The following is a 27,879-nucleotide window of genomic DNA, read 5'->3' as shown; positions in this document are numbered from 1 at the left end:
GGTCGTCAACGTTTTCTTCTATCAGCCTCTGTCTCCGGACCCCCAGGCGTGGAATAAGAAAGGCGCGGCGAGGAACAAAGCTAGGTTCCTGCTCTCAGCCTGAGCGCACACCTACGTTCCTCGGCCTCGATTACCAAATTTCCTCAGGGATCGCACTTTTACTCTCGATGGTGCGACGTGAGTGTTTTTTTATCACTCTTTTTAGATATGAGCTCGACCTCTGAGAACGATAGATACGCGCATTATGTTTTCTATCTTCCCAGGTCACCCTATGTCACAATTCTCCACGCATGTCCCTCGGACATTCCCCCGATAGATCTGCAGCTCTGTGAGCGGTACCCCGACCCCAAGGAATCGCTGTGCTCCAAAGGCTCGTGGCCAGCTGGCGGGCCTAACCCCTCCCCCCCACACATTCCATCAAAAATTCATGAAGAAAAATTGTTTCGATCTCTCTCTCTCTCTTTTTCTATCTTGCTCAAATACCTTGTTTTCCTTCGCCATTGTCGCTCCGGCTTTGCTTTCTCTTTCTCTACATGTCACCATTTCGTCTGGTTACATTCAGCGCGGGCCCTGAGCACCCTTTCTTTTCACTCCTGTCATGTTGTTCGCGGAGTTCGTTGCGAGATCATGGTGGAAATCAAAATATATCTTGCCTTATACTGATAGGATAAAAAGCATGGTATGATCGGTAAAAACTGATTTTAACTTGGTACTGAAACTCGCGTAACACGGGATAAAACGATGGCATGCGGTGGAACTTGATTGGTACCCTCGTACCCACCATCACAACATAGAGGTATCATAGTCTTGCTATTGTTAAATGCATCAAGGTTCCTAATGAAAAATACAGGGTCACCCTTGATTACATGAAGGTTCCTAGTGTGAAATATTGAGCTGGAAAGCGTGTTTGCCTTCACGTCAGCGAAAGAGAGAAAGCACTCAGCATGCCAGCGCGTTACGCATACGTGCATAGAAGACTGCAGAAGCACGCAAGGATTAGCGCACAAGTAATATAGCAGTCCTGGAGGCATATGGCCACACTGCAAGATTACAAGTGTTGTTATTAGCCTATCACGAGATGGCACTGAAGGATCGACCAAGAATCGGGTGACTATTCACCTGTGTCCAGGTAATTAAAATGAAAAAGATGCTGGTAAGCAACACCGGATTCTTCCTCATGAACAGAAAAGGGGTGAAAGTCTTGCTCAAACACCTTGTTTTCATTCGCCAATTTCGCTCCTGCTTTGCTATCACTTTCTCTACATAATTACAAGTGTCTCCATTGATGAAGTTTTTCTTCCTTTTTCTTCTGCAGTCTTTCTAACGCAACCGCGCTGTATTTGGACAACAAGATTTCGTTGTGAACAAAAAATTAGGTCTTTTAAAATCAACTTTTGGTATTATAAAATCGAATACATGCCCCGTCGCAAATGGGGAGTGCCTCCAGCTTCCGATTTCAAGAACAGCGCCTTTTGTTATAAAACCAGCTTTGTTTGCCCCAGCATGAACAGAAAAGTTCCGTAAACAAGCACAGTGATCGAGATCAAAACCGCATAAAGTGTATCACAGTTAACGACTCTGAACGCAAAACATTTGCAATATAACTTTATGAAATCTATGGGGGCATTGTGATATCCGACAGCGAAATTGAGAATGTCGTACTAGAGAGCACTGCGGAATCAACCGCAGCTAGCGTCAATAAGCGAAAGTACAGTAGTCATGTGGAAGATAAGACGTTCTCTCTCCACCTTATCCGTTATTTAGTTACTGATGAAAAAACGCTATTACAAATGATTTAGCATGCGCAGTGGCGCCGTGCACGCCGCCGCAAGGGCCAGAGTCCGTGAACGCGGAAGTTCCACTCAGTCGGGCCCGCTAGCCGTTAGGCGCTTGTCGAACCGCGACTCCAAGGTCAAGCAAGAAGTGGAGGCCTTCTCTGCATGGAAAAAATGTCACCGGAACATGAGCGCACGCAAGAAACGGGGGGATGCTAAAAAATGCACCGTGAACATAAGAAAAATGAAGACGAGAAAAAGCGACATAAAAAGCATACGCACGCTGGTAGATATGTGGCTCACAGAAGGGTGTGCCACCAGAGCTAAACGGTGGAGCCACCGTCTGGTTCTGGAACACGTATCCGCCACTCTCCTCGATCCGCCTCGTCTCTGCTGCGGCCTTCCTCCGGTCGGTCAGCACGTTGACCTCCTGTGGGGACCTCTTCTGCTCGACGGACTGCGGGCCCCAAGTCAGCGCACCGAGCCACATCGGGTCCGTGTTCTGGATGCCTCGCATGACCTTGGAGACTGGGCACTCCTCTTCGTGAAGGGACGTCGTGGTCGGCTCCGTGTCTTGCTCTGACGCCTTGATGGAGGTTGATGATGACGGAAAACGGCGCGGCACGCAATTCTCGCCGCACACTACTGGCCCTGGTGGTTAGTGTCATCCAGGTCCGAATCGAACGCGTCCAGGAGCACGGCCTTCGTCGTCTTCTGTCTTCGGTTCCGGCCTCCGACGGTCGTCGTCGTCTTCGGCCATTAGCCTTTGTCTCCGGAACGGAAGCTGAACGTCAAGTTATTTCTATCATGCCTGTGCCTGTTTTTTTCCTTGGCCAAAGTTGCTCATGCTTTGTTGTCTCTTCCCCTTCAGGTCACATTTCCGTGTGCATGCATTTAAAATTTTAACAGAATATTATCGAGTTGTAAGCCAACACTTGTGATGTTTGACTTTCTGTTTGTCTCCAGTTGTTCATGTTATCCTCATTTAAATATATCAATAAGTGGCCGAAACTTGTACAAGGCCATGGTGCAGATGCAAAGACCTTGTCTTATATTTATACTCTATGTTGTGATATCACTGATTAAATAAATAATTAGAATGGTTATTTGGCCCGAAATATTCAGTAAAATTGGTGGAGGAACAATATGCAGCACATCATAACCAGCACGTTACCAGCACATCGGTGTTTATATTGCAGGTGTTTCAGGGAAGCCTGCCACTAATTTTTAAAAGTCGGGTTTTGGCGTACAGTGGGCCTTTTTGTGGCATAGTAGCCAGTGTAGCCGGACGTCAGAAACAGGCGAATCATGTTGACTAGTAAAGTGAGTAATTTAATTCTAATCGATAACATTTACTATTATCATGGGCACCTGGTTGCAGTTATATATTCGTAGCCGACTGTTAGTAATAGCCATATATGTTTTTTTTAATTCCAAAAATCCGATTACTCTCGCCCCTGTGGCTCGACAATATTTGCCTATTTCGCTACTTATGTGCTCTGGAGGGGTTATTTTGCCTGCGTGATTGTCCAAAGCGCATGTATTTTGGCACAGAGTAGCCAAAATTAGTTGAGCCACAGCGGCGAGGTAATCGCGTTTTCGAAATTAAAAAAAAACTGATATCGCTATTACTAACGGCCGGCTACAAATCACTAATTACAATCACGTGCCTACCAGTAATAGTTAAAAGTTATGTATTGAAACTTAGTTATTTGCTTTACTAATTAACATGATTCCTCTGTTTTTGGACGACCGCCAACGCTGGTATTGCTATGCCACATACAGCTTCTCTTTACCTCAAAAACTCTTTTTAAAAATTAATGACTGGTTTTCCTGAAACACCTCCTGGCATATAAATATACGCATACCGTTCTTATCTGTGTCTCCCCCCCCCGCCCCCACGCACACACACACACTCTTTACTCGCATACAGCTACAAAAGGGACTAAAAGAATCTGATAGAGGATCAATGCGCCGGTTCGACGTAAATACGCAGCATTATACTTTCATTTTCGTTTGCATGGCACGACACAGCACACACATGTGTTTACACTCGATTTACCTTCCTTATTCACCATCCCGGACAGATGGACGCGCCTGGCCACCATTCGGTACTTGATGTGCGCGTGCGTATATTCGGTCTTGCTCAACAATCCTAGGGAAATCATTCGGCATTTTATCTGACTACTGCAACTTTAACCCCCGACCCTTTGATGCCATGCTGACTCTGGTTGTGCGTACATCAGGCGTCATATATGCATAAAGAGTATCCGAAGGGAAATCATCCTCTCGCTTCACGTACACATGCTGCTAGTTGTGTTCCCTCGAGAGCAAGCTCTCCCGTCTGTCGCTGATGCGCTCTTCGAAGGCGTTGCTGTTCGCCTCGCTGGGCTCACCGCACGTCTTTGACGCCCTGTACGACGCTTGCTTAAGGTCCCGCTTCCATGAGACCCACTCACAAACACCGCACAGGGCAGTTAAACCACCAAGCTCGTACACTGCCACTACAACGAAAGAGTGGCATTCGGTGAGCGAGCGCTTCTCTGATGTCTCCTCTCCTCTTCTCAGCTCACTTTCGTCCTCCCCCTCCACCTTCCAGGGTAGCCACCCGCCGGGTTATTCCTTTGGCAACCACCCTCAGGTTGCGCATTCCACCGACCGCGTCAGAACCTCCATCGTCCACGGTATCCACTATTAGGAATTGTCGCCAGCTGGTATTAGGATTGGCGGCACCAGGTCTCGAGGATTGCTACCTAGACAGCATCACTCGCCAGGTGTCTGCGGGGTGCATTTACCGCGCTCGCCCGGTCGTGGCGTGGGATAAGCGGGCAGCAGGGTTCTGTGTTAATCCCTTTAAGGAGTCGCCGCCGCAGCCTGCCAGGTGGTGCCGGCTGTCTCCAGATCCCTGAATCTCTACCGACCCGGCTACTCCTGGCTTCCCGGGATCTGAAAGGGTGCAGAGCTTCCGGCGTGGGAACGGATCGCCACAGCGGCTCGTCCACAAGCTTCGCCGGCTATCGCTAACGGCAGAACAACTTGGATTATTTCCCGACGAGGAGCCGCGGGTTTGCGCCTCGGCTTCCTTGAAGTTCGCCAAGCGGGGAATAGCGGGCCGACCAGCTGACGTCCCCTACCAGTCCGGCCGGGTCCTGACCTCATACCCCTCTCCCTCGGGCTCAAGTTATATCAGGGGCATGTCCATGTGTGCGGAGGTGTCCGTTTGTGCGTGAGAGTGAAAATCTTGGCCACACCTACCACGGCGAGGGCGTCCCCTGCCTGGGAAATTTAGGGAACACGTAGTGCATAAAACTCTACGGCAGATGCCGTCAAAACAGCTCACATCTGAACTCAAAAGCTTGTAAATATGTAAAATAAACCAAGCCTTCTTTCTCCACTAACGAACCCTTCACTCAGTGGCACTCCCGTCCGGGTCGGAGCGGGTGTCATATTTACCGAGGTTGTGTCGAGAAGCGGCCCCGATCCCCACCTTTACCAACTGGTTGGCAGCGGTGGAAGGGACCAGGTGACACCGTTCGGCATGTACGGGTGAGCGCTTTGGCTTTGTTCTATGATTCACCAGGCTTTAAACTCTGGGTAAAAAGGTTGAACTGCTGGTAATCGGGTGCCTGTAGCACAGTGTAGTTTGCACAGAACCCTAGAACATTAGTGAGTGGGCAAAGCCACCATTTAAGGCAGCCATCATGGACTGCAGGAAGGTTGATAAGGAAGAGCTTTTGATGATATGTGAAAAGTTGGGTGTAGAATTGGAGGAAGGAATGAGGAAAGTTGCAATCATAAAAGCTATCGATAATAGCGATGTGACGAAGAATGAATGCAAATTGCGTGGCAAATGGCAAAAACAGAGATAGAAAGGCAAAAAAGAAAGCAGAGAATGGAAAAAGAAAGCAGAGGATGAAGAAGAAGAAAACCAGAGACAACTGAATTTTTTGGCGCTCCAACTTGAAAGCCAACGTCTGGCAGCCCAAAACGGGGGAGCAAGCATTAGTGACAGATTAAACAGGGTAGAGTCTCACCGTACAGACATTTGGATGTATCCCTACAAGATGGACGAAGACATTGGTCTGTACCTAATTAACTATGAAAGGGAGTGCCAAAAGAGCAAAAGCGCAGGAAACTTGTGGTCACAACGCCTGCTAGGTTTTTTACCATGCGAGGCGTCTAATGTGATCGCCAGGCTCAGCGAACAGGATGCGGAAAATTATGAAAAAGGTGAAATCGGCTCTACTAAAAAAATACTGCCCTTCCGATGAGACATTTCGGTAGCGGTTTAGGGAGGCGACAAAAAAAGAAATAAGGATTATGCGCAGTTCGCGTACACATTGAAAAGCAACCCTGTAGAGAGGCTTAAGGGGGCAGTCGTGTACGAAAGCAGGGACAAGGTAAGTTGGACACCTGAACCGCGCCGTAAGGGAAGGGATAAAGGAGGGAATGAAAGAAGAAAGGAAGAAAGAGGAGTCGCAGTGGAGGGCTCCGGAATAAATTCGACCACCTGGGGATCTTTAACGTGCAGTGTATCGCACAGCACACGGGTAGACTCCGTTGATTTTGAGGAAAAGGAACGCGCCTAACAGGCTCCCTGGGTCAGTGGACCCTTTAACCGCGCTTTCAGGTACATGGTGCGCTTTATCATATCATGCTTACCAATGCTGACACGCCAGCCTTTTTTTCTGGATTTCATGCGTCATGTGGTTGGTTGGTAATAACTTTGCTGAGACCCATTTCAGTGGGTAAGATGAGGTTGGGTGAAGGGGAGAGGTGTTAAAGGGACACTGAGGAGAAATTGAAGTTGGCTTGTATCGATAGAATACCAGCTCGATCCTGATCACAAAAACGCCGCTCTTACTGAAAAAAAAGCTCTTGTAAGGTAGAAAATAGCAAGAACCAAAATACAAGTATCGCCGCCGCAGGCCAATCTCGTAAGTACAAGGCATCCTCTCGTACCCTACAGGCAGTGATAACTCACACTACGGAAATAATTCTCACACAGAACAACCTGACAAACACACAGACCGACAGCAGCGCTTGTGCGAATGGTCTGGACCCCTGGGCACGCCTCTCTCCATGGAATTGTGCGCTTCTGCTTATATCTCAAGGCTACACCAGCCGGGCCCTTAAGAACAAGCTGTCCAGCCCAGACGTGGAGCACCACAAACCTCACCCTATCGATTACGCATTAAAGAGACACTGAGGAGAAATTGAAGTTGGCTTCTATCAATAGAATACAAGCTCCTGATCACGAAAATGCCGCTTTTACTTAAAACAAAGCTCTTCTAAGGTAGAAAATAGCAAGAACCAAACTACAGGTAGCACCGCCACATGCCCATCTCGCAAGTACAAGCGTGGTGACGTCATAGGACAAGAGACGCCACCTTGGAGGAATTTTCCTTCCTGCATAGGGCTGCGAATATCTGAGGCTGACAAAGGACGGTTGGGCGGTTCAGTATTGAAGTAAGTTTTGTTTTAAAACCGATAGTACACTTTTATCACACAAGGAAGACAGACAAAAGACAACCTGAATGTTGGAAGCAAAGAAAACCGATGCTTGGCGGTGCCACAGGCGGCTAGAAGAGCTTAGATTTGTTATGGAGCTTCGCGTCTATGAGCTTTGCGTGCCCCGGAGTTTTGTTTCTGACGCGCCTTCCTTTACAAGCGCCGAACAGCAGAGGTACTCCAAGTGCCGTTTCAAGGTCTAGTTAAACTTTGAAGGAGCCAGTTAAGGCTGGTCAGATGGTCACCACGGTCGATGAAAAACTATGATGGCACGATGGTCGGTGATCGTACAAGGCAGTTCGAAGTATAACGAGCACTTGTGTCTTCGCACGCTCGCCCGGCGAAACATTCCCGGCTGTGCCAGTGAACTTCAAACTACTTAAAGGAAATCGTTTATTAGGGACGGGGGACAAGGTACAAGGCAGTTAAGAAAAATTGCTGATGGCCTAGCTCTGTTAGGCCAGGATATACGTAGCGAATGCGCGGAGACTTCTGCATCGGAAGAGTGCATTAACTGCATGCGCCTTTGTTGATAGTTATACCGTGAGCCGTCGTTCGTAGCGAAGTGGTAGCGTCTTCGCCTCAAACGCCAACGACCCTGGTTGGATTACGAGCTTCGGCAGAGTTTTTTTTTATTCAGTGAGTGGGCGGGGGGTTTCAGTGGCTCCCACAGATGCCGCCACCGAATACGTTGGTTAGCGGTTAAGCGCAGGCTCTGTTAAGGCGCGTTTATGCTCCGGCGTACGCGCGCGTGCGCGCTGCACGGCGACGTCACGTCGGCCAAAGCGAGACCCTCTATACCCCAACTTTGCTTGACCAACGACGCGTTCGGCGGCTTCGGCGCACTCTGACCGCACTGGCTGAGACTTGGAGAATGTCTCTATTTCGCGCCGAGTGCGCCAGCCGCCGCCGGCCCGGCCAGACTGATTCGGCTCCGCGGCGAGGTGCGCGTTGTGACGTAATTCAATAGCTTCGGCAGTTGGGCGGAGCTGCTCTTTTCGAGCTCTCGGCTAATTTAATCCATTCACAGTACACATCTGAAGGTACAGGCAAGTGGGCGAGGAGCCCGATCCAGAGGACCCGTTGGGTCCAGCGGAATCCGTTACAGCGTCGTGCGTCGGCTTTATTTTCAAGTCGCCAACTTTAAACGCGACCACACTTGAGCACCCATTCGTTTTTTGTGGCAAAAAATAAATAACTTGGCCCTTGCAACCGTACGTGGGAGACCTCGACGCCGCCTGCTGCACCGTGCAACTGTGCCGTTCAAGGAGTCACAATCCGTTGGCCCCAAAGCCCCGGCCAGCTTCCGATGCGCGCAACGCGCCGACCTTGTCTTGGCCCCTCGCGACTCCCCGCACTGGGGTTATGATATTTAGTTTGCTACGGCTGCTCACGGCGGAATTGGGAAACGTCCTGCCGGCGCCTAACCTAACTATGGTTGCTGAAAAGCATCGCATGCTCTGTGGGGCTGAGGTCGCGAAATGCAGGCCGGCGTTTTTGCGAGAACTTCGTCGTCGGGTTCGGGAACGGGAGCCATCGTAACGCTGGCAAGACGCCGGTGCAAACGTAAACGAAGCGACGGTAGCGACCACCGATAGATGCCTTCAACGTGCAGCTGCAGTAGCTTTCATCCCGGCAGCTGCTAGACCACATCGCTAGCCGCCGGAAATCACGCGTTCTGCGTTTACGTCACGTTTCCCGTCATTCGGTCCTATGACGTCATAAGAAATTTCCGTGCCGTCAGAAGAGTTCTCGAGTTTGAATAGGAGCGGCGGGAAAAAATTTTTCAACTTCGAATCCAAATTTCTTTCAAATAAATGCATCGTTCGCTCCGGACATGCGGCAACAAAGCCATGAAATGCCGAACTATAAGATTTTGCGAACAAGAAAAACTTGGTAGAGTTCTCCTCAGTGTCTCTTAAAGGGACACTGGGACAACTCCACCCAACTTTCGTTCTTAGTACAAAGCTAATTTTGTGGCTCTTCCTGGCTATGTTGATATCGGTCTAACAGCAAAGAAGGAACATTTATTGCCGAGAAAATTTCGTCTAAAATTTTTCGTGCCACCCGATTGAAACTCGTGAGGCAAAGACCGAAAAGGGCTCCGTGATCACCGTTTAGGAGTGAATAGCAGTGTTGCTTAGCTTCAGAGAGCTGCGCTAAGGAAATGACACTTTACTTGCGAAAACGCCGGGGGGTGGCGAAACCTATGTTTCATTTTTATACAAGTCCAGCTTTTTTGGATGTTGGTTTTAATTTCAAGGGAACTGCCAATTGGCAAATTGTAAGATTGTAAAATAGTTAAATTGTAAGAGGCAAAGTGTAAGATACTTTTGTGAACATATCGATGGGAATAGTGTAACCTAGGAATGCTTCGCAAAATCTTGCTTTTAAAGTATGTCGCGACTTCGAATCGATTAGTTCAGACAGCCATAGAAAACCAGGAGGGAATATGGTTGGGCATGTTTGTTCATCTTTACACAGGTACCATAGCGCAGTAACTTCAGAGGGCTTCTTTGGTACAGCTTCTTTGGTCGTCACGTGACCAAAGAAACTGGATTTTGGCGACATTGGAAGCCGAAGCCGAAGGCAATCTTTGCCGGCGGCATGGCCTGCACGGCCGCGGTAGCCACGGTGCGTTAGGATGTTGGGCACAATTCGGCGTTTGCACGGACGTTTGTCTGCCACCTGTAGCTGCTTCGAGTCCTATCGTGTCTTTTTCCACTGTTCCCTCTGTGGCGAACGTGTTCAGTTCAGGATGCTTGCTACGAAGACGGATTTGGGTTCCAACGACTTGGCGTGTGCGACTTCGTGAGGCCACCAGCGAGGGCGGATCGAGCACGCGAGAAGAGTGGAGAGTTGCTTCCATCTTGACTGCGTCGATACATGTAAGTCATCAAGCAGTGCATGCACAAGCGTGGGAAGTTGGGCTTGTTGACGTGAGTTCGTCTTGAAAACAGCGCTTAAGATGGACAACACGAGCGTCTCCGTCTTTCTCGTCCCGTTCAGCAAGGCGGAAATTTGGGCGAGTTGGTAAGTATTCATCATTTTAGCTCACAGCGCAACAAGAACGGGACACGGGGCTAAAGACAAACACAAACAAGCGCTGACTATCAACTGTTTTTTTTATTGAACGAAATGCGTATAAAGCCGCCGCGGTGGCTGAGTGGTTATGGCGCTCGGCCGCTGGCCCGAAAGACGCGGGTTCGATCCCGGCCGCGGCGGTCGAATTTCGGTGGAGGCGAAATTCTAGAGGCCCGTGTACTGTGCTATGTGAGTGCACGTTAAAGGACCCCAGGTGGTCGAAATTCTCGGAGGCCTTCACTACGGCGTCTCTCATAGCTTGAGTCGCTTTGGGACGTTAAACCCCCGTAAACCAAACCATGAAATGCGTATATATACAGACAATGAAAGACTTATCAAGACAACAAAAGTTATCTGGAAGGCACGTGGGAGGTCAGATAACTCAATTCCCTCTCGGATAATGTATATATGTACGCCTTTTGTTCTTCAATAAAAAACCAGTGAATAGTCAGCGCTTGTTTGTGTTTGTCTTTCGTCTCGTGCCCTGTTCTTGTTGTGCTGCGAGCAAAAATGATGAATATTTCTCATCCCGTCTTATCCGCAGTTATCAAGATGAAGCTGGGTGATTCCACGCAAGATTAATCTGCCTAAATATTTCATATTTTAAGTTTTCTTGATTCAGTAGGCCAACAGTAAATTTTGTTTTGTGAAAGTGCTAATATTTCAGAAGAAAAAAATTATAAACGACGCCGTGGCAGAGGCAGCGTTTTCAAGCACAGCTCATTTTCGCAATATTGCTATGACGTAAGAATCTAGATGTGAAAGCTATGGTGGATATATTTCTCGTGCTAAATTTACAGGTGAGAAGGAATATGTCAGGCTTATTTCCGAATTTTTGAGGAAGTTGTTTGCTGGAAAATATTTCGAAAACGAGACTATTTTCAGGAATTATTTTCGGCACAAATATTAGGCACGTTTCCTTCAAATTTGTGCAATAGATAAACATTGAGGTGCTAAAACGGTGTACTGGCTTTCATTGTTATATAATATAGGGAAGTGCAAGAAATATTGCCCTAAATTTGGCATTTCTGAACATAGCAGTCTTTTTCAAAAATGTTTTCAACAAAAAACTGCATCCCCAATTTTTCTTAAAACTCTGAAAACAAGTCTGGAGAAGGAGGTGAAAAAAATGTATGAAAGAACATGTTGCATTTTTTTTTGTTTCCAACAATGTTATCTTAGCTCAAACTTGTCATTTTTTTAGCGTCAGCAGGAGTGCCCAAATAAGGGGACGGAACCTGCAAACACGCCCTCCGCTGCTCTAAATTTTCTCCAGATCCCAACACTGAGACCTTTTCCATCAAGAGAGAGCATACCTAATACTTTTTGAGGACAGACACTGATCTGTGATGTAAGAAGGATTCGATAGTGCCGTTATGGCCGGGTGCAGGTAACAACTTGGAGTGCAGCCCATAGGAATGCATCTAAAGAAAAGTTTTGTATGTAATTCTATTGCTGCACAGTGCACCTATGAAGCTGTGTGTTTCCCCAGGCCCTCGCTTTGTCGTTTGACTGCAGGCATACTGAGGCTAATTTTCTTTTCTAATTCGAGTTTGATTTAAAAATACATTTTGGTTTCTTTTTTAGCCGCTGGTAATTTATTTGGATTGGCTATGCTGGTATATCCTAGATTGGTGATAGCTATGCTGCAGTAGGCATTCGTTCAACTTATGTACAATTTTCTTCAAGCTTTTCCTTATCACAGAGCCTCCAAAATGCCTATGGTAAAAGCTATGGTACAGAATGTGGATTTGTAAAGCACCTCTGGCAAGCACATATTGGGATGTTTTTTCAAAAAAAAACATTGACTTTGAAATGTTGCTGTTTACTTCCGCGTTCATTTCTACTGTTTAGTTGGCTTTTTTTTAAATGAAAGACAACCTTATAGGGGCACTGTGCAGTCAGAAAATTACATTTAGAACTTTTGTTTACCTGCACTCAGCGATAGCAGTGCTACTGAATTATGTTTATGTTACAGATCGCTGTCAATCCACAAAAAGTATTAGGTACGCTCTCTCTTGATGGAAAAGGTATGTCTTGGGATATGGGGAAAATTTAGAGCAGCGAAGAGCGTTTGCTGCTTCCGTCCCCCTCATTTAGGCGCTCTGGGTGATGCTAAAAAAACTACAATTTTGAGCTTGGATAACATTGTTGGAAACAAAATAATGCAACACGTTCTTTCATACACTTTTTTTCCTTCTAGAGGCTTGTTTCATGAGTTTTAAGAAAAATTAGAGATGGGGTGTTTTTTCCTTTGATTTTTGAAAAACACTAGTGTATTCAAAAATGCCAGATTTACGGCAATACTTCTTGCACTTCCCAATTTTATGTAATAATGAAAGCTGGTGTACTTTTTAGCACCTCAATGGTTATTAATTGTGCAAATTTGAGATATACGCGTTATATATTTGTGGAGAAAAAAATGAAAATAACGTCGTTTCACACTTGTGTCGTTTTCGAAATTTTTTACAGCAAGCGACAACTTCCTCAAAATAGCGGAAGTAAGCCCACATATTCCTTCTCACCTGCACATTTAGCACAAATATTTTACATATCATGCTTTCATATCTAGATAATTACGTCATGGCAAATTAGCGAAATTGAGCTCTCCGTGAAAATGCTGCCTCTGCCTTGATATCGTTTATAACTTTTTTCTCTCAAATATTAGCATTTTCACAACGCAAAATTCACAGTTGGCCTACTGAATAATGTGCGCATAATAAGTAAAATAATTGAGAAAATTAAAAACGAAATATTTAGGCAGTTTGATCTCATGGAATCACCCAGCTGTCAGAAGCGATAAGATGTGCATCTAAAGTTATAAATATATGACCCTTACAGTGCAGTGATTAAGGATCGACCGTACTCGTTGCCATAACCTGGAACCGAGAAAGCGTGAGTACTGCCTCTCATGTTTTTTGGGCATCACGTACACTTGCAATTAGCCATCTTTTTTGTGAAGTTAAAAGTTTGTTCTTTGTTTTGTACGGTTAGTTATACTAGCGGAAACATTTTTCTTTTATTTGAACCTTATGGTTTATGCTTCATGGGGCTTGATGTTCCAAAGTGACTCGGGCTACGAGGGACACCGTAGAGGAAGGCTCTGGAAATTTTCCGCCACCTCAAGTTCTTTAACGTGCACGGACATCACACAGTACACGCACACACCACTCAGCACTGAGTGCATATACATTTTTAGAACTCTGTAAAGCTAAATTCGGAACACTCTGCATATTTAAATTTATGCCTGATGATGCACAGTCAGTCTTTCCAAATGTGGGGCATTAGGTAAATTTAGCACCTTTTGCTGCTAAAGCCGTGCTAGCATCACTCCTCCCCTCGCGGCAGTTATTTGTTGTGTGTGATGCCTCAGCATGTAGTAAAAACATTCATTAGAGTAAGAGCTTCTAAGTATTCATCGAGGGTAAATCCAACTGCTTTCGTTTAATTGTCGATTCAGATGTCTGATTGTACCATAATTTTTCACATGCAGTTCAATTTAAATGCAGTGCTCTACACGTGGTACTTCCAAGAAATCAGGGAATAAAGAAAGGGCTGAATTCTGGTTTATTATAAGTGCACTAAGCAGTGTTTAACACTGGCAAAATTTAAGCTATGCATCTTCACGACTTTGGGTGCTAGCGTGGCTTATGCTTTTCGTAAAAAATACAAGCGTGCTGTGACATTAAATGCTGCAACCCCAGCTGCAACTTGCTCGCAGTGTTCTTGGCATCCAGGCTCTATCTTCTCTTTTTTAATGTGGCCCAGGATATGAAGTACACTGTTAGAACGCATTCCCAACAGGCGAAAGCATTCATTAAAGATTATTGCCTATCTGTGCTCTGTGATGCCTAGTGGGCTCAGCTTCCGCGCTGTAGTATGAAAGAGAACAGCAGCGCTTCTGGTGGCTTTGCAGAGCATAACGGGCTGCCGTAAAGGTAGATGCACCCTCCCGGTCGAGCCACTGTAATATATTCTAGTTCACTATAATGATATCATTCTAACTGTTACAATGCTGCCTGTGAAATAAAATGCTGTGGCTTCCTAGACAGTACTTCTGTGCAGTAAATTTATATGAGCAGGCCTGTTTGCATTGAATTGTTACATATTTATGGTGATAAAAAGATGGTATGCATTTTTCAGAGGATTACCTACATCATCGTGTTCATATTTAATGCAGGTTGCCAGCTGCTGGTTTTGCTGCTTTCCCTACAAGCAGTGCCACTGCCACCACTGGTCCAGGCCCTGCCCTTTTTTGCGCTTTGAAAAGCTGGGAAAGCTGGGATTTCTTCAGTGAGTGCATCATTTGGAACTTTCTTACAGATTTCTGAACTTATTAGATGTCATTAACACATTCAACACTTTGCTTTTGAAATGAGCAATGTTTGGATGTTTGTATGTGAAGACTTCTGCTTGCCGATTTGTTGTACAAGGTGCCTTTGTGAAATGCTCATTGGACGACACAGCCCAGCAGTCCTTCCCTTTGGTCAGAGTGACTGAAAAACTATTGTTACTGTTGTTGCTATGTCACCAGAATATGCATTAGAGCACAGGCTTGCATTGCCAGCTCGAAACAGCTAATGGAAAGTTTGCAGTAGCAGTACCAGTTACTTATTCCCTGTAAATTTTTTGGGTCCTGTAATGTACTCCCATAATACCGTGGTCTGATGGAGGATATGAACTCATAGCAGTGTGAACTAATATTCTGCACATAGAGACTAAAAACTGTTTGTGTTCTGTCATTCACAGTTTATGAATATTGGATCCTTCTGCTTTTTATGCCTTTGTGATTGTGAAAATGTGCACTTAAGCATTATAGGGACAATTACAATGGATTGAAGTTTACAGGTATCAAGTCTATGTAATTCTAAACACAATGGGACCACTCTCACCAAAAGTGAAGCTTTTGTAAACTAGCGATGACCAAACAACAAAATACAAGTGTTACCATGGCCAGCCGGGTTAGCAACTGCGCGTGTCTACAGTTAATTTTTGGCAGGGATAGCAGAAGCTTTGCTACACTGTTATTCACTTGAGAATGGTGGCATCCAGTCCTTGGGTGTGTATGTCAGGAGTTTGAATCGAGTATTTGGATCACGAGTTTGAATCAAGCATTAGAAAATATTAAAATTCAATTACCTCAGTCCTAAATTGGTTCTAGCTGGCATACAAACATTAATGTGCCAAGAAAGAGCCAGAGAGTGTACCAAGAACACTAATTAGATTATAAATAGCATGACTGGGTAGAAGCGAGATTTATGAATTCGTCACTCCACTCCAAATGCCCCACATATTGCGCTCAACCATCTCCAGTTTGTTGATGAAAATTCATTCAAGCGGGTCCTAGCGTGCATTATCTCAGCTAAATAATTTTGCCCCAAAAAATTTGTGAGGTGGTCATTTTCAACATTTCTGAAACGTGAAACCAGCCACTCCTCAATAATGATCAAAAATCTAAATTGTTAGAAAACGCTGCACAAATGTATTAATGACATTTGCACATATTCTGGTTTTTGATCATTCAGATCGTGTATTTTTTTACGGTATAAGTAGTTTTAAGTTTAAATAAAATGAAATATTTTACTATTTCGACATTTAAAAAAAATATCAACTTCCTCTCAGAATGGAGTGCTTGCCTACATAGATTTCTATTACCAATAAAAAATGTTACAGCTGATGAAACTGAATGCGTAGAAGTGAATTAAAATACTGAAGTTGCAGAAAAGTGTTTCGCAACATAAGTAAAACTTTTCTTATTTCACTCTGAGGTGGCCCAAATCAAAATACAGACGATGGCGGGTTTAGTAGAGCAATTTATTGGGTTTCATTTCGTAAGTTTTAATTGAGGTGGATTTTGTTCAAAGCGAGAAAAAGATTTTTAAAGTCGAGCTCTCGTGCTGCAAGTTGCGTCATCTCTTAACGCTTCATCGAGTAACACAGCACCTCTCATGACACATTTAAATCCACTAGCCACTTCAGTTTACCCTCACTCACTGTAGTGCATGTTTAGGGCTGGAGCGAAAGCAGGTATCGCATGACATTCGGCGGGTAGTATACAATATGCAATTTTTTTTTCGCTTTTGAAGTTCAAACGATCCCGCTATGGCATAAGGCTGCCAAGAGCAGCAAAACTATGGCTTTCAGTGTGCTGTCTCGCTTGAGCCACAAGGAAGGAACGACCACCTGGCACTATCGTAACACCAGTCCTTTTTATGTCCAAATAAGATCATGGAAAGCATGTGCCCCGGAGCGCACGTGACGGTACGAAGTCCTCACCATGGCTTCTGGTAACGTGAGACACGCTGGCGCTGGCACGGTCCGATCGAGTGGAGCTGCCTTGCTCTCGAGTGGTCAAACATACTGCAACCGTGGCATCGGCATGCAGTCGCCTCCTCCTTGAATTCTGTATACTCTTTTTCTTGCATAGCAAGCAACGCTGCCAAAGCTAGCACGCCTTTTTGCAAATGTCAAGTCCGTGCCCAAAATGTAGTTCACCATACAAGCACAGTGTGACACCATGCATATTTTGTGCTATAAATCTCAATTACCGTGAGTTACTGCCTCCTGCCCTTCGTTTTACCTCTTGCCACATTTTTGTCCTGCGGCTCGAGACTTCGAGAAGTAAAAATGACATGTGCTGATATGATATGCATCTCATAGGGCGAATCGCATGTACACCATCTGTGCCTAAAAAGTAGTCCTCACTCAGTGAAAATTATATCCAGAAGTACAGAACACTAAGCGCCTCACTGCTTTTATCACGGTTTTCAGTGATGCCAGTTCATTTTATACCGCTTTGTTTTCATTCAAACACTCAGCGAGGCTTAGAGAAGAACAGATGATATGTGGTGGAGTAAAATGGTTTTGCGAACACACTACACCCGCAGCGTTGCCTGTTATGTCTGTCATGTCTCTGACAACAGTGACTTAGTGTGGCGTGAACAAACTGAATAACAATCTCACTGGTGCAAGTGCCACCCCGGCAGCACAAAGAAAATCTTTTCCCACAATTATCAGTTCGTGTACACAATGTTCTGAGGGCTGTGCTGTGCTTTGTGTTGAAGAGGCGCAAAGAGACGACGCAGCTCACGGCAGACGAGCTCTACTTCAAAAATTTTATTCTCCCTTTAAACAAAAATCACCTCGATTAAAACTTCAGAAGTGAAATGCAATAAATTGTTCTACTAAACTTGCCATCGCTGGTAGTATTTTTATTTTGACAACCTCACAGTGAAATGAACAAGTTTTTATGGTCCCAAATGCACTTTTCTGCAAATTCAGCATTTTATTTCACTTCGACTCATTCAGTTGCATGAGCTGTAACATTTCTTATGGGTAATAGACATCTAAGGAAGCAAGATGGCTTTTTCTTAATTTCCAAAAAGGACTTGATATTTTTATAAGTGTCATAGTGGAATTTTTACATTTTATTTAAATTAAAAAATGAATATACCGCTCAAAAATACAAGATCTGAATCATATCAAAAGCCAGAATCTTTGCAAATCTCATTAAAACATTTGTCTTGTATCTTCTAAAAATCTCGATTTTCGGTCGATCATAGAGTGATGCCGGTTTCACACGTTTTCTAATTGTTCATACAGAGCTCACCTCATGATTAAATTTTTTTGCCATCTGGCTTAGATTTCACACAATGCAAAAATTTTACATTAATTTTTTTGAACAAATCGGATATGGTTGAGATTAACTCTGGGATGTTTGGCTTGGAATGACCCATCATTGACAGAGTCAAGGGATGATGTTTTGGGTGAACTGTGACTTCTTTCACACTTAGCTTTCCTGATTGTGACCAATGTTCCCACAGTGCTTCTATCTCTTGACATTGTTATTTGCGTTTCAATTTTTTTTCTGCTCAGTCATAATACCAGTCATAAATTTTTTTCCCCAAAAAGCCCTGTGTTTCTGGTTAACCAAAGCTTTCGCACTGTTACTTTAAAGTCATCACTGTAAGGAGACACATAGTACCTTGGTTGTGACAGTGACAAGTGCGACTGACTGCAAGTGCCAGAGATTAACAAATATTGCAGTCAAAGTTACAAAAAATAAAAAGTGAGAGCAGTAGCTTTGTATAGCCTGCCCTCATTGAGTGCACCCACCCTATCACATTTGCTAAAGCTCCCGCCCAGCTGCATATAGCTTAGGCCCACGTGCTTTGTACTAACATTGAACAGTAGGTCAGTGCAGGCATTATCAACTGAAGGCATTAACCCTCGTTGAGGTGGAGTTCCATGTGTGGGCTCACCGAGCAAGAAAGTGCACTACAAAAAATTCATCATAATGCTGATTATTATGTGGTGTACAAAACTGGAGTAACACAGCACTGCAACATCAAAGTAAACTAGCTACGTGGTGGCACTAAGACGGGGTAAAACCTCCTGTGCAGTCATTTCACTGCTGATGGCGGCCCAGTCATATGCACATGTTCTTTAGTGTGGCAAGCACACCAAAAGAAGGCCGCTGATTGCCATTTGATGCTGATTTATCGTGATCTGGCTCGTCACTACCTCTTTTTTTGCAGCCTCTAGTTGGATGTAACCCAAGAACGAGGAGGCAAATGCTCGTTAAAGAATGCCCTCCAACCAATGGCTTGGATCGATTCTCACAGTGTTCTGGTTAATCTCCTTAGACCTGCTAGTCTGACATCGCCATGGGGTGGCAGATGAAGCGGGATAAACCAGGGCTTAAATCAGACTTACCATGACATCAGAAGCAGTCAGTGCCATTGGTTGAAGGGCCTTTTTTGAGAGGCATCTGCTGCTTTGTTCTTGAGTTGTTTCTGACTGTAGCATTCTCTGATGGAACTCATAACACTTTTGTGTTTTCATGGCACACATGCTCATGCACCATATTATATTTGCAATGCAGAAGCTCCCATTTAGCTGTCATCTTAAATGATTAAATTAAATTTTGTGTAGCTATTGCAAGGAGGTTATGGTACATAGAGGCATCGGAAAATGATCTTCTCGAGACAGTGCCATTGCTACATTATATAGCCCTAGTTAAGGTTTTGGTTCGCACATCTAATAGCCTCAGAGCATGAAATGGTTTTCACCTACTTGTAGCGGTTGATGCCAGTTTGTGATGGAAACTTAATTTGGCACAATGCTGTGGCACATGGACCTATCTGCCTTACTTTTTCTGGAAACAAGGAATTGTGAGAACTAAATTTTGTTTGCGCTGGTTTATTTCTTTTTTGTTTTCATGTAAAAACTTGAGCACAGATTGTTTCATGTATTTTGTAACCGAAAAACTTCAGCACATTTAAGTTACTGTACTACAAAATCTCTTGTCCTTCTATGCCTCTTTATGTGTTGTCTAAGTGTATTAAGTGCGTGTGTATTATCTGCTGCCCAGGTCTCTCCTGCTGTCTGGTCCTCCAGGATAAGAAATAGGTGGACTTGTGAGCTGTTTGGCTGCAACCTTATTTAAAATAAAGCCCATATGTGGTATGTTTTCTTCTCAGTTGTGTAAAATCTTGTTCAGTTATTGCACTGTGCCTGAACCAAAACACGCAACTACTACACATTATACATGCCTGCTTCTTGTGTACACATTGCACCACTACTCTGCATGATTAGAAGGCCAGCCATTGCATTCTGGAGAGAAATATAACCCATAGCAGCAAAGCTTTATGCTGCTGTGGAAGTAAGTTATGCTGTCTGGAATAAAACATATTCGTTCTCAAAAATGTATCAATACTCCTAGACAGCCTAACATTGCACTGGTATTGATGGCAAAAATTTACGCTGCTGTGGGAGTAGGAGTTAACCGCTTTGGACTAAAATATAGTCTTCCTGAAAAGATGTAACTATAATCTTGGGCAGCATAAACTTACACTGCCTTTGAAGACGTAACTTTACACTCGGGAGAGTGTAACGTTTACACTGTCGTAGACTAAAACATAGTCTTCCTGAAAAGGTGCAACTATAGTCTTCGGCAGCGTAAACTTGCACTGCCTTTCAAATGTAACTTTACGCTAGAGAGAGTGTAACGTTTATATTGTTTGTCGTTGACTAAAGCTTTAGTCTGGAGCAAATAGCGTAACATTACCCTCCTAAAGGTGTTAGCTCAGCGACAAGTAGTTTACCCCCAAAAAGACTAAAATCGCACTCTTTTTTTAGAGTGCTGGCCACGCCTCTCTCCATGGAGTTGTGCGCTCCTGCTCTGGCCCAAGGCTACATAAGCCGGGCCCTTGGGGACAAGCTGTCAAGCCCAGACGTGGAGCAACACAAACCACGCCCTCTCGATTACGCATTACAGGGACACTGAGGAGAAGTTGAAGTTGGCTTGTATCGATAGAACACAAGCTCCTGATCACGAAAATGACGCTCTTACTTAAAACAAAGCTCTTGTAAGGTAGAAAATAGCAAGAACCAAAGTACAGGTATCACCGCCACAGGCCAATCTCGCAAGTGCAAGCGTGGTGACGTCATAGGAGAAGAGACGCCACCTTGGAGGAATTTTTCTTCCTACCTAGGGCCACGAATATCTGAGGCTGACAAAGGAAGGTTGCGCAATTCAGTATTGAAGTAAGTTTTGTTTTAAAACCTATTGTACACTTTTATAAAACAAGGAAGACAGACAAAAGACAACCTGAATGTCGGAAGCAGCGAAAACCGATGCTTGGCGGTGCCACAGGCGGCTAGAAGAGTTTCGATTTGTTATGGAGCTTCGCGTCTATGAGCTTTGCGTGCCCCGGGGTTTTGTTTCTGACGCGCCTCGCTTTACAAGTGCCGAACAGCAGAGGTACTCCAAGTGCCGTTTCAAGGGCTAATTAAACTTTTGAAGAAGCCCGTTAAGGCTGATCAGATGATCGCCACGGTCGATGAAAAACTATGATGGCAGGATGGTCGGTGATCGAACACGGCAGTTCGCAGTATAACGAGCACTTGTGTCTTCGCACGCTCGCCCGGCGAAACATTCCCGGCTGTGCCAGTCAACTTCAAGCTACTTAACGGAAATCGTTTATGAGGGATGGGAGACAAGGTACAAGGCATTTAAGAAAAATTGCTGATGGCCTAGCTCTGTTAGGCCAATATATACGTAGCGAGAGCGCAGAGACTTCTGCATCGGAAGAGTGCATTCACTAGATGCGCCTTTCTATAATAATTTCTATAATGCGTGCGGACTTGGGTGTAACTACCTGACGGAGAACAGACGGGACGTCAAGCCCGTGTGTTTGTTTCCTCGAGTTACACGCATTGACCGAACGCTCCGCGAGTTCTACCTTGAACGATTAATAACTGGACGCCCCACTCCAGTTGTAGCCAACACAGTGCGGTGCGCGTGTGTTTTAATTATTCTAAAATGAAATAATCACGCGCACAACTTGGACACATTTCTTATTGTGTAAATAGTTTGTACATATTACTTCTCCCCCTATCCTCTCTTCCTGTCCCCTCACCTTTCTCATTTCATTTCTTCATTCTGCCTGCTATCATTTATTTCCGCTGCTCCAGCTCAGGTGCTTCAGTATCTATGGCAGATGCCGGGGCTTGCAAACACCTTTTCCTTCCTTTTTACTATTATTTTAATAAAAAAAAACACTACCACCACCACCATTGCGATGTCGTGATAGATGTGCATCTTCGAAAAATAAAATGGTTCCATAGTCTGTAGCAATTTCATGAATCGTGGCGCGTTTTAATTTTGGTTCGAAATTTTTCCTCGGTTTGTACAAAATTTGTTTATGTGCATATAAAAGAATAACATGGTGGCTACCGTTGGATTTCGCTAGGCCTTGAAAACTGAAAATTGGTTTTTGGGGAAAGGAAATGGCGCTGTATCTGTCTCACATATCGGCGGACGCCTGGAAGAAAGATATGCCGCAGTGGAGGGGTCCGGAATAATTTCGACCACCTGGGCATCTTGAACGTGCACTGAGATTGCACAGCACACGGGCGCCTTTTTCGTTCCGCCTCCATCGAAACGCGGCCGTCGAGATCGGGTGCGAACCCGGTAACTCCGGGTCAGTAGCCGAGCGCTCTAACGACTGAGTCACCGCAGCGTGGCCTTGGTGTGCTATTTGGGCCGAAAAATATGTGCTTTTGAATCGAAATACTACACGGCGTCTTAAGAGAATGCAGGAGTGGGCGCGTTCATGCACATACGACCAGAGGGTGTAGGGCAGCTAATGGTGCCGCTTGTTTGCTTCTGGTTAGGAGAAAAATCCTCTGTGTATTCCGTGCCTTCACTTCAGCTTTTTCGTGCTTTTATTGGCTCTGATAAAAGATGTTTGCGCGTGGCAAAAGAAAAGAAGATATATGGTTTGAATTGAGGCTTCTTCTTTCGAGGGGGCAGGGTTCGGTAGAAAATCGCAACCGAACCAGCCCGCCTTATTGTGTTTGTGATGATGGCTTCGCGAAAACTGCGTCGAGGAATTCGGAGTGGAAGGCAGTGGAAATGTGTACTACAATGGGCAGGTAATGCGCAATTTCTTCTTTACAAGAAACCAATTAAATTATTATTATTAATATTATTAAAATTACAAACATGGCACGCAAACAGTGCACGACACGCGCAACAAACGGGCTGTTTCTACAGCCGTAGGCAAATCTCCCGCCACTTTAAAAGCACTGTAAACAAACGATACGGATTCCCCACTGCGAAAGTGTACTGTTCTACACTTTAGCAGTGGGGAATCCGTATCGTTTGTTTACAATGCTTTTAAAGTGGCGGGATATTTGCCTACGGGTGTAGAAACAGCCCGTTTGTTGCGCGTGTCGGGCACTGTTTGACTGCCATGTTTGTAATAATAATAATAATAATAATAATAATAATAATAATAATAATAATAATAATAATAATAATAATAATAATAATAATAATAATAATAATAATAATAATAATAATAATAATAATAATAATAATACAATAATTGGTTTCTTGGGGAAAGTAAATTGCGCATTATTTGCCTCATGTATCGTTGAACAACTGAACCGCGCCGTAAAGGAAGGGATAAAGGAGGGAATGAAAGAAGAAAGTGGAGTCGCAGAGGAGGGCTCCGGAATAAATTCGACCACCTGGGGATCTTTAACGTGCAGTGTATCGCACAGCACACGGGTAGACTCCGTTGATTTTGAGGAAAGGTAACGCGCCTAACAGGCTCCCTGGGTCAGTGGACCCTTTAACCGCGCTTTCGGGTACATGGTGTGCTTTATCATATCATGCTTACCCAGAACAACCTGACATCCTGAACATCCTCACCCAGAACAACCTGACAAACGCACAGACCGACAGCAGCGCTTGTGCGAATCGTCTGGACCCCTGGCCACGCCTCTCCCCATGGAGTTGTGCGCTCCTGCTCTGGCCCAAGGCTACACCAGCCGGGCCCTTGGGGACAAGCTGTCCAGCCCAGACGTGGAGCAACACAAACCACGCCCTCTCGATTACGCATTACAGGGACACTGAGGAGAAGTTGAAGTTGGCTTGTATCGATAGAATACAAGCTCCTGATCACGAAAATGCCACTCTTACTTAAAACAAAGCTCTTGTAAGTTAGAAAATAGCAAGAACCAAAGTACAGGTATCACCGCCAAAGGCCAATCTCGCAAGTACAAGCGTGGTGACGTCATAGGAGAAGAGACGCCACCTTGGAGGAATTTTTCTTCCTACATAGTGCCGCGAATATCTGAGGCTGACAAAGGAAGGTTGCGCGGTTAAGTATTGAAGTAAGTTTTGTTTTAAAACCGATTGTACACTTTTATGAAACAAGGAAGACAGACAAAAGACAACCTGAATGTTGGAAGCAACGAAAACCGATGCTTGGCGGTGCCACAGGCGGCTAGAAGAGAGAGAGAGAGAGAGAAAACTTTTATTTCTTTCCAAGAGGTTCGCGGGGATGAAGACTTCCTGGTCGTCTTGCTGGGGTGCTGGCGACTTGAGTCTTCAAGCAAGAGTGGGCCCTCAGTCCAGGGCTCCACTGAGTTGTGCCGCTTCAGTTGCGTGCTTTACCAAGGCCCTCTGGACCTCAAGCTCGCTGCTGAAGAGACTTTCGATTTGTTATAGAGCTTCGCGTCTATGAGCTTTGCGTGCCCCGGGGTTTTGTTTCTGACGCGTCTCGCTTTACAAATGCCGAACAGCAGAGGTACTCCAAGTGCCGTTTCAAGGGCTAATTAAACTTTTGAAGAAGCCCGTTAAGGCTGATCAGATGATCGCCACGGTCGATGAAAAACTATGATGGCAGGATGGTCGGTGATCGAACAAGGCAGTTCGCAGTATAACGAGCACTCGTGTCTTCGCACGCTCGCCCGGCGAAACATTCCCGGCTGTGCCAGTCAACTTCAAGCTACTTACCGGAAATCGTTTATTAGGGATGGGAGACAAGGTACAAGGCATGTAAGAAAAATTGCTGATGGCCTAGCTCTGTTAGGCCAATATATACGTAGCGAGAGCGCAGAGACTTCTGCATGGGAAGAGTGCTTTCACTAGATGCGCCTTTATTGTCAAATACAACTTGAGCCGACGTGGTGAAGTGTTAGCGTCTCCGCCTATAATGCCAAAGGCCCTGGTTTGATTCCGAGCCTCGAAACAGGATTTTTCTAAATTCAGTGAGTGGGTGGGGGGTCTCAGTGGCTCCCATAGATGCCGCCACCGAATAAGTTGGTTGGCGGTTAAGCACAGGCTCTGTTAAGGAGCGTTTATACTCTGGCGTAACGCGCGCGCTCGCGCTGCACGGCGACGTCACGTCGACCAAAGCGAAACCCTCTAGTATACTCTAACTGCGCTTGACCACCGACGCGTTCGGCGGCTTCGGCGCACTCTGACCGCACTGACGGAGACTTGGAGCATGTCTCTATTTTCGCGCCGAGTGCCCCCGCCGCCGCCGGCCCGGCCAGACCGATTCGGCTCCGCGGTGAGGTGCGAGTTGTGACGTAATTCAATAGGTTCGGCAGTTGGGCGAAGCAGTTCTTTTCGAGCTCTCGGCTAATTTAACCCATTCACAGTACACATCTGACGGTACAGGCAAGTGGGCGAGGAGCCCGATCCAGAGGACCCGTTGGATCCAGGGGAAGCCTTTGCAGCGTCGTGCGCCAGCTTTAGTTTCAAGCCGCCAACTTTAAACGCGAGCGCTCTTGAGCACCCATACGCTTTTGTGGCAAAAAATAAATAAATAAACTGGCCCTCGCAACCGTGGGAGACCTTGACGTCGCCTGCTGCACCGTGCAACCACGCCGTTCAAGGAATCACAATCCGTTGGCCCCAAAGCCCCTTCCAGCTACCGATGGTCGCGATGCGCCGACATTTTCCTGGCCCTTCGCGACTCCGCGCACAGAGGTTGTGATATTTAATTTGCAACGGCTGCTCACGGCGGGAGGGGGAAACGATCCTCCGGCGCCTAACCTAACCATGCTTCCTCAAAAGCATCGCATGCTCTGTGGGGCTGAAGTCGCGAAATGCAGGCCGGAGTTTTTGTGAGAACTTCGTCGTCGGGTTCGGGAACGGGACCCATCGAAACGCTGGCAAGACGCCGGTGCAAACGTAAACGAAGCGACGGTAGCGACCCGCGATAGATGCCTTCAACGTGCGGCTGCAGTAGCATTCATCCCGGCAGCTGCTAGACCACATGGTTAGGCGCCAGAAATCACGGAGTCTGCGTTTACGTCACGTTTCACGTTACACCGTCCTATGACGTCATAAGAGTTCATCGTGACGTCATAAGAGTTCTCGAATTTGAATCGGAGCGGCGGGAAAAACTTTTTCAACTTGGAATTCAAATTTTTTTGAAATAAATGCTTCTCTCACTCACGGAAAAGTGGCAACAAAGCCATGAAATGCCGAACTATCAGATTTTGCTAACAAAAAAAAATCAGAGTTCTCCTCACTGTCCTTTTAACACTAGCTCACTACCGTGACGAACGAAGCATCCTTCGCCCACCAAGCAGGTCCTTCAGCTGACAGGACGCCATAAAATGGCCCAGACATCAGACGGGGACATATCCTAATCGTCATGTCCTTCCCCTATACTCCTCCCAATACACTCACAGCTGTACTGCATGCGACGGCATCCACACGCTTTACCACCAACTCTGGAAGTTCCCCAAACATCAAGGGGCCTACTCTGTACCCAACCCTACTAGCCTATCCTAGCTTGTTGGGAGGCGGCGCTATGCAGGTCACCATAGCAGTACCAGCGAAAGCTGGTCGACCGGTCAAGGGTGATTGCGACCGCCAATGGGAATCTGAACTAAGGATCCCAACCGTAAAACAGACTGACAACCCTAACTAAGAAATAAACGTTTATTCTCTTTATCAAGGGTGCCCATCCCAAGTTTGACTGGACACCAGTCCTTTTGGCCAGCAGATCGACGGGGATGTTTCCGGTTTCCCCAAGCACGCAGACACTAATGAACCGAGCAAAAATAGCCTGCACATCTGTGTAGAAATACACCAGGTGTTTCAGCGAACAATTTCAAAACATTTTCAAGAACAGGCTTTCTGAAATGATATGGGTGTTGTGACATTGTATTACCAGTGTTGGCGGACACCAGAAAACCGCTGAATCGTCTTAAGTATTAAGCTGGTTAATTTTTTTGTAATTAACTTCTTAACTAGTAGAGTTAGCGCCTGGTTGCAATCAAATTTGTTCCCGGTCGGTACTAATACCCATATCAGTTTTTAGAATTTGGAAAACGCGATTACCCTCGCCGCTGTGGCTCTACAAAATTTGGCTGGGTCGTGCGAAAATACATGCGCTTTCGAAAGCATGCAGGCAGGGTAACCCCTCCAATGCACTGTTGAAGGTGGGGATCGGGGTCGCTACTCGACACAACCTCGGTCAAGATGACGCCCGCTCCGTCCAGGACAGGAGTGCCGCTGATTGAAGGATTCGTTAGTGGAGGAAGAAGACTTGGTTTATTTTACATATTTACAAGCTTTCGAGTTCTGAAGTGAGCTGCTTCAACTGCATCTGCAGTCCAGATTTATACACTGCGTCTTCCCTAGATTCCCCAGATAGGGCACGCCCTCGCCGTGGTGGGTGTGGTCAAAACTTGCGCTATCACACACAAACAGACACCTCCGCACACATGGACACGCCCCTGGCATAAGTTGAGCCCGAGGGAGAGGGGTGTGCGGCCAGGACCCCGTCAGGCTGGCAGGCGACGTCAGGTGGTCGGCCCGCTCTCCGCCGGTCGGTGAACTTCGAAGAAACCGAGGCGCAGCCCCGTCGGGAGATAATCCCCAGTGGTTCTGCCATTAGGCATGGCCGGCAAAGCCTGCAGACAAGCCACTGTGGCGATCAGTTCCCATGCTGGTGCTGTGCCCGTGAGGCCAGGGGTAGTCGGATCGGTGGAGACGTCGGGGAAAATCGGAAGAAATCCGGAACCACTTCGCGGCCGGTGACAGCGACTCCTTAAATGGATTTTCGCAGAACCCTGCTTCCCGCTTGTCCCACGGAGTAACGACCGGGCGAGCGCAATAAATGCATACCGCAGACACATGGCGAGAGATTCTGTCTTGGTGGCAATCCTCGAGACATGCTGGCGCCAA

At 45.9% G+C, this 27,879-nt stretch overlaps 1 protein-coding gene across 1 annotated transcript in view; it reads right to left on the bottom strand.

The window, feature by feature from the left end:
* Positions 1-1,845: 1,845 nt before the first annotated feature.
* Positions 1,846-27,879, bottom strand: part of LOC144100675 (uncharacterized) — a 30,845-nt gene continuing 4,811 nt past the window's right edge. Inside the window, exons 3-4 of the mRNA XM_077633553.1 lie at positions 2,058-2,361; positions 1,846-1,936 (exon numbers count right to left, since the gene is read on the bottom strand). Coding sequence (XP_077489679.1) covers positions 1,863-1,936; positions 2,058-2,361 — 378 coding nt within the window. The 3' untranslated portion in view covers positions 1,846-1,862. The remainder of the gene's footprint in view (positions 1,937-2,057; positions 2,362-27,879) is intronic.

The sequence above is a fragment of the Amblyomma americanum genome, chromosome 1 (genome assembly GCF_052857255.1).
Source record: "Amblyomma americanum isolate KBUSLIRL-KWMA chromosome 1, ASM5285725v1, whole genome shotgun sequence".
Taxonomy (NCBI): Eukaryota; Metazoa; Arthropoda; class Arachnida; order Ixodida; family Ixodidae; genus Amblyomma; species Amblyomma americanum.
This window is presented reverse-complemented; position numbering and strand designations above follow the sequence as displayed.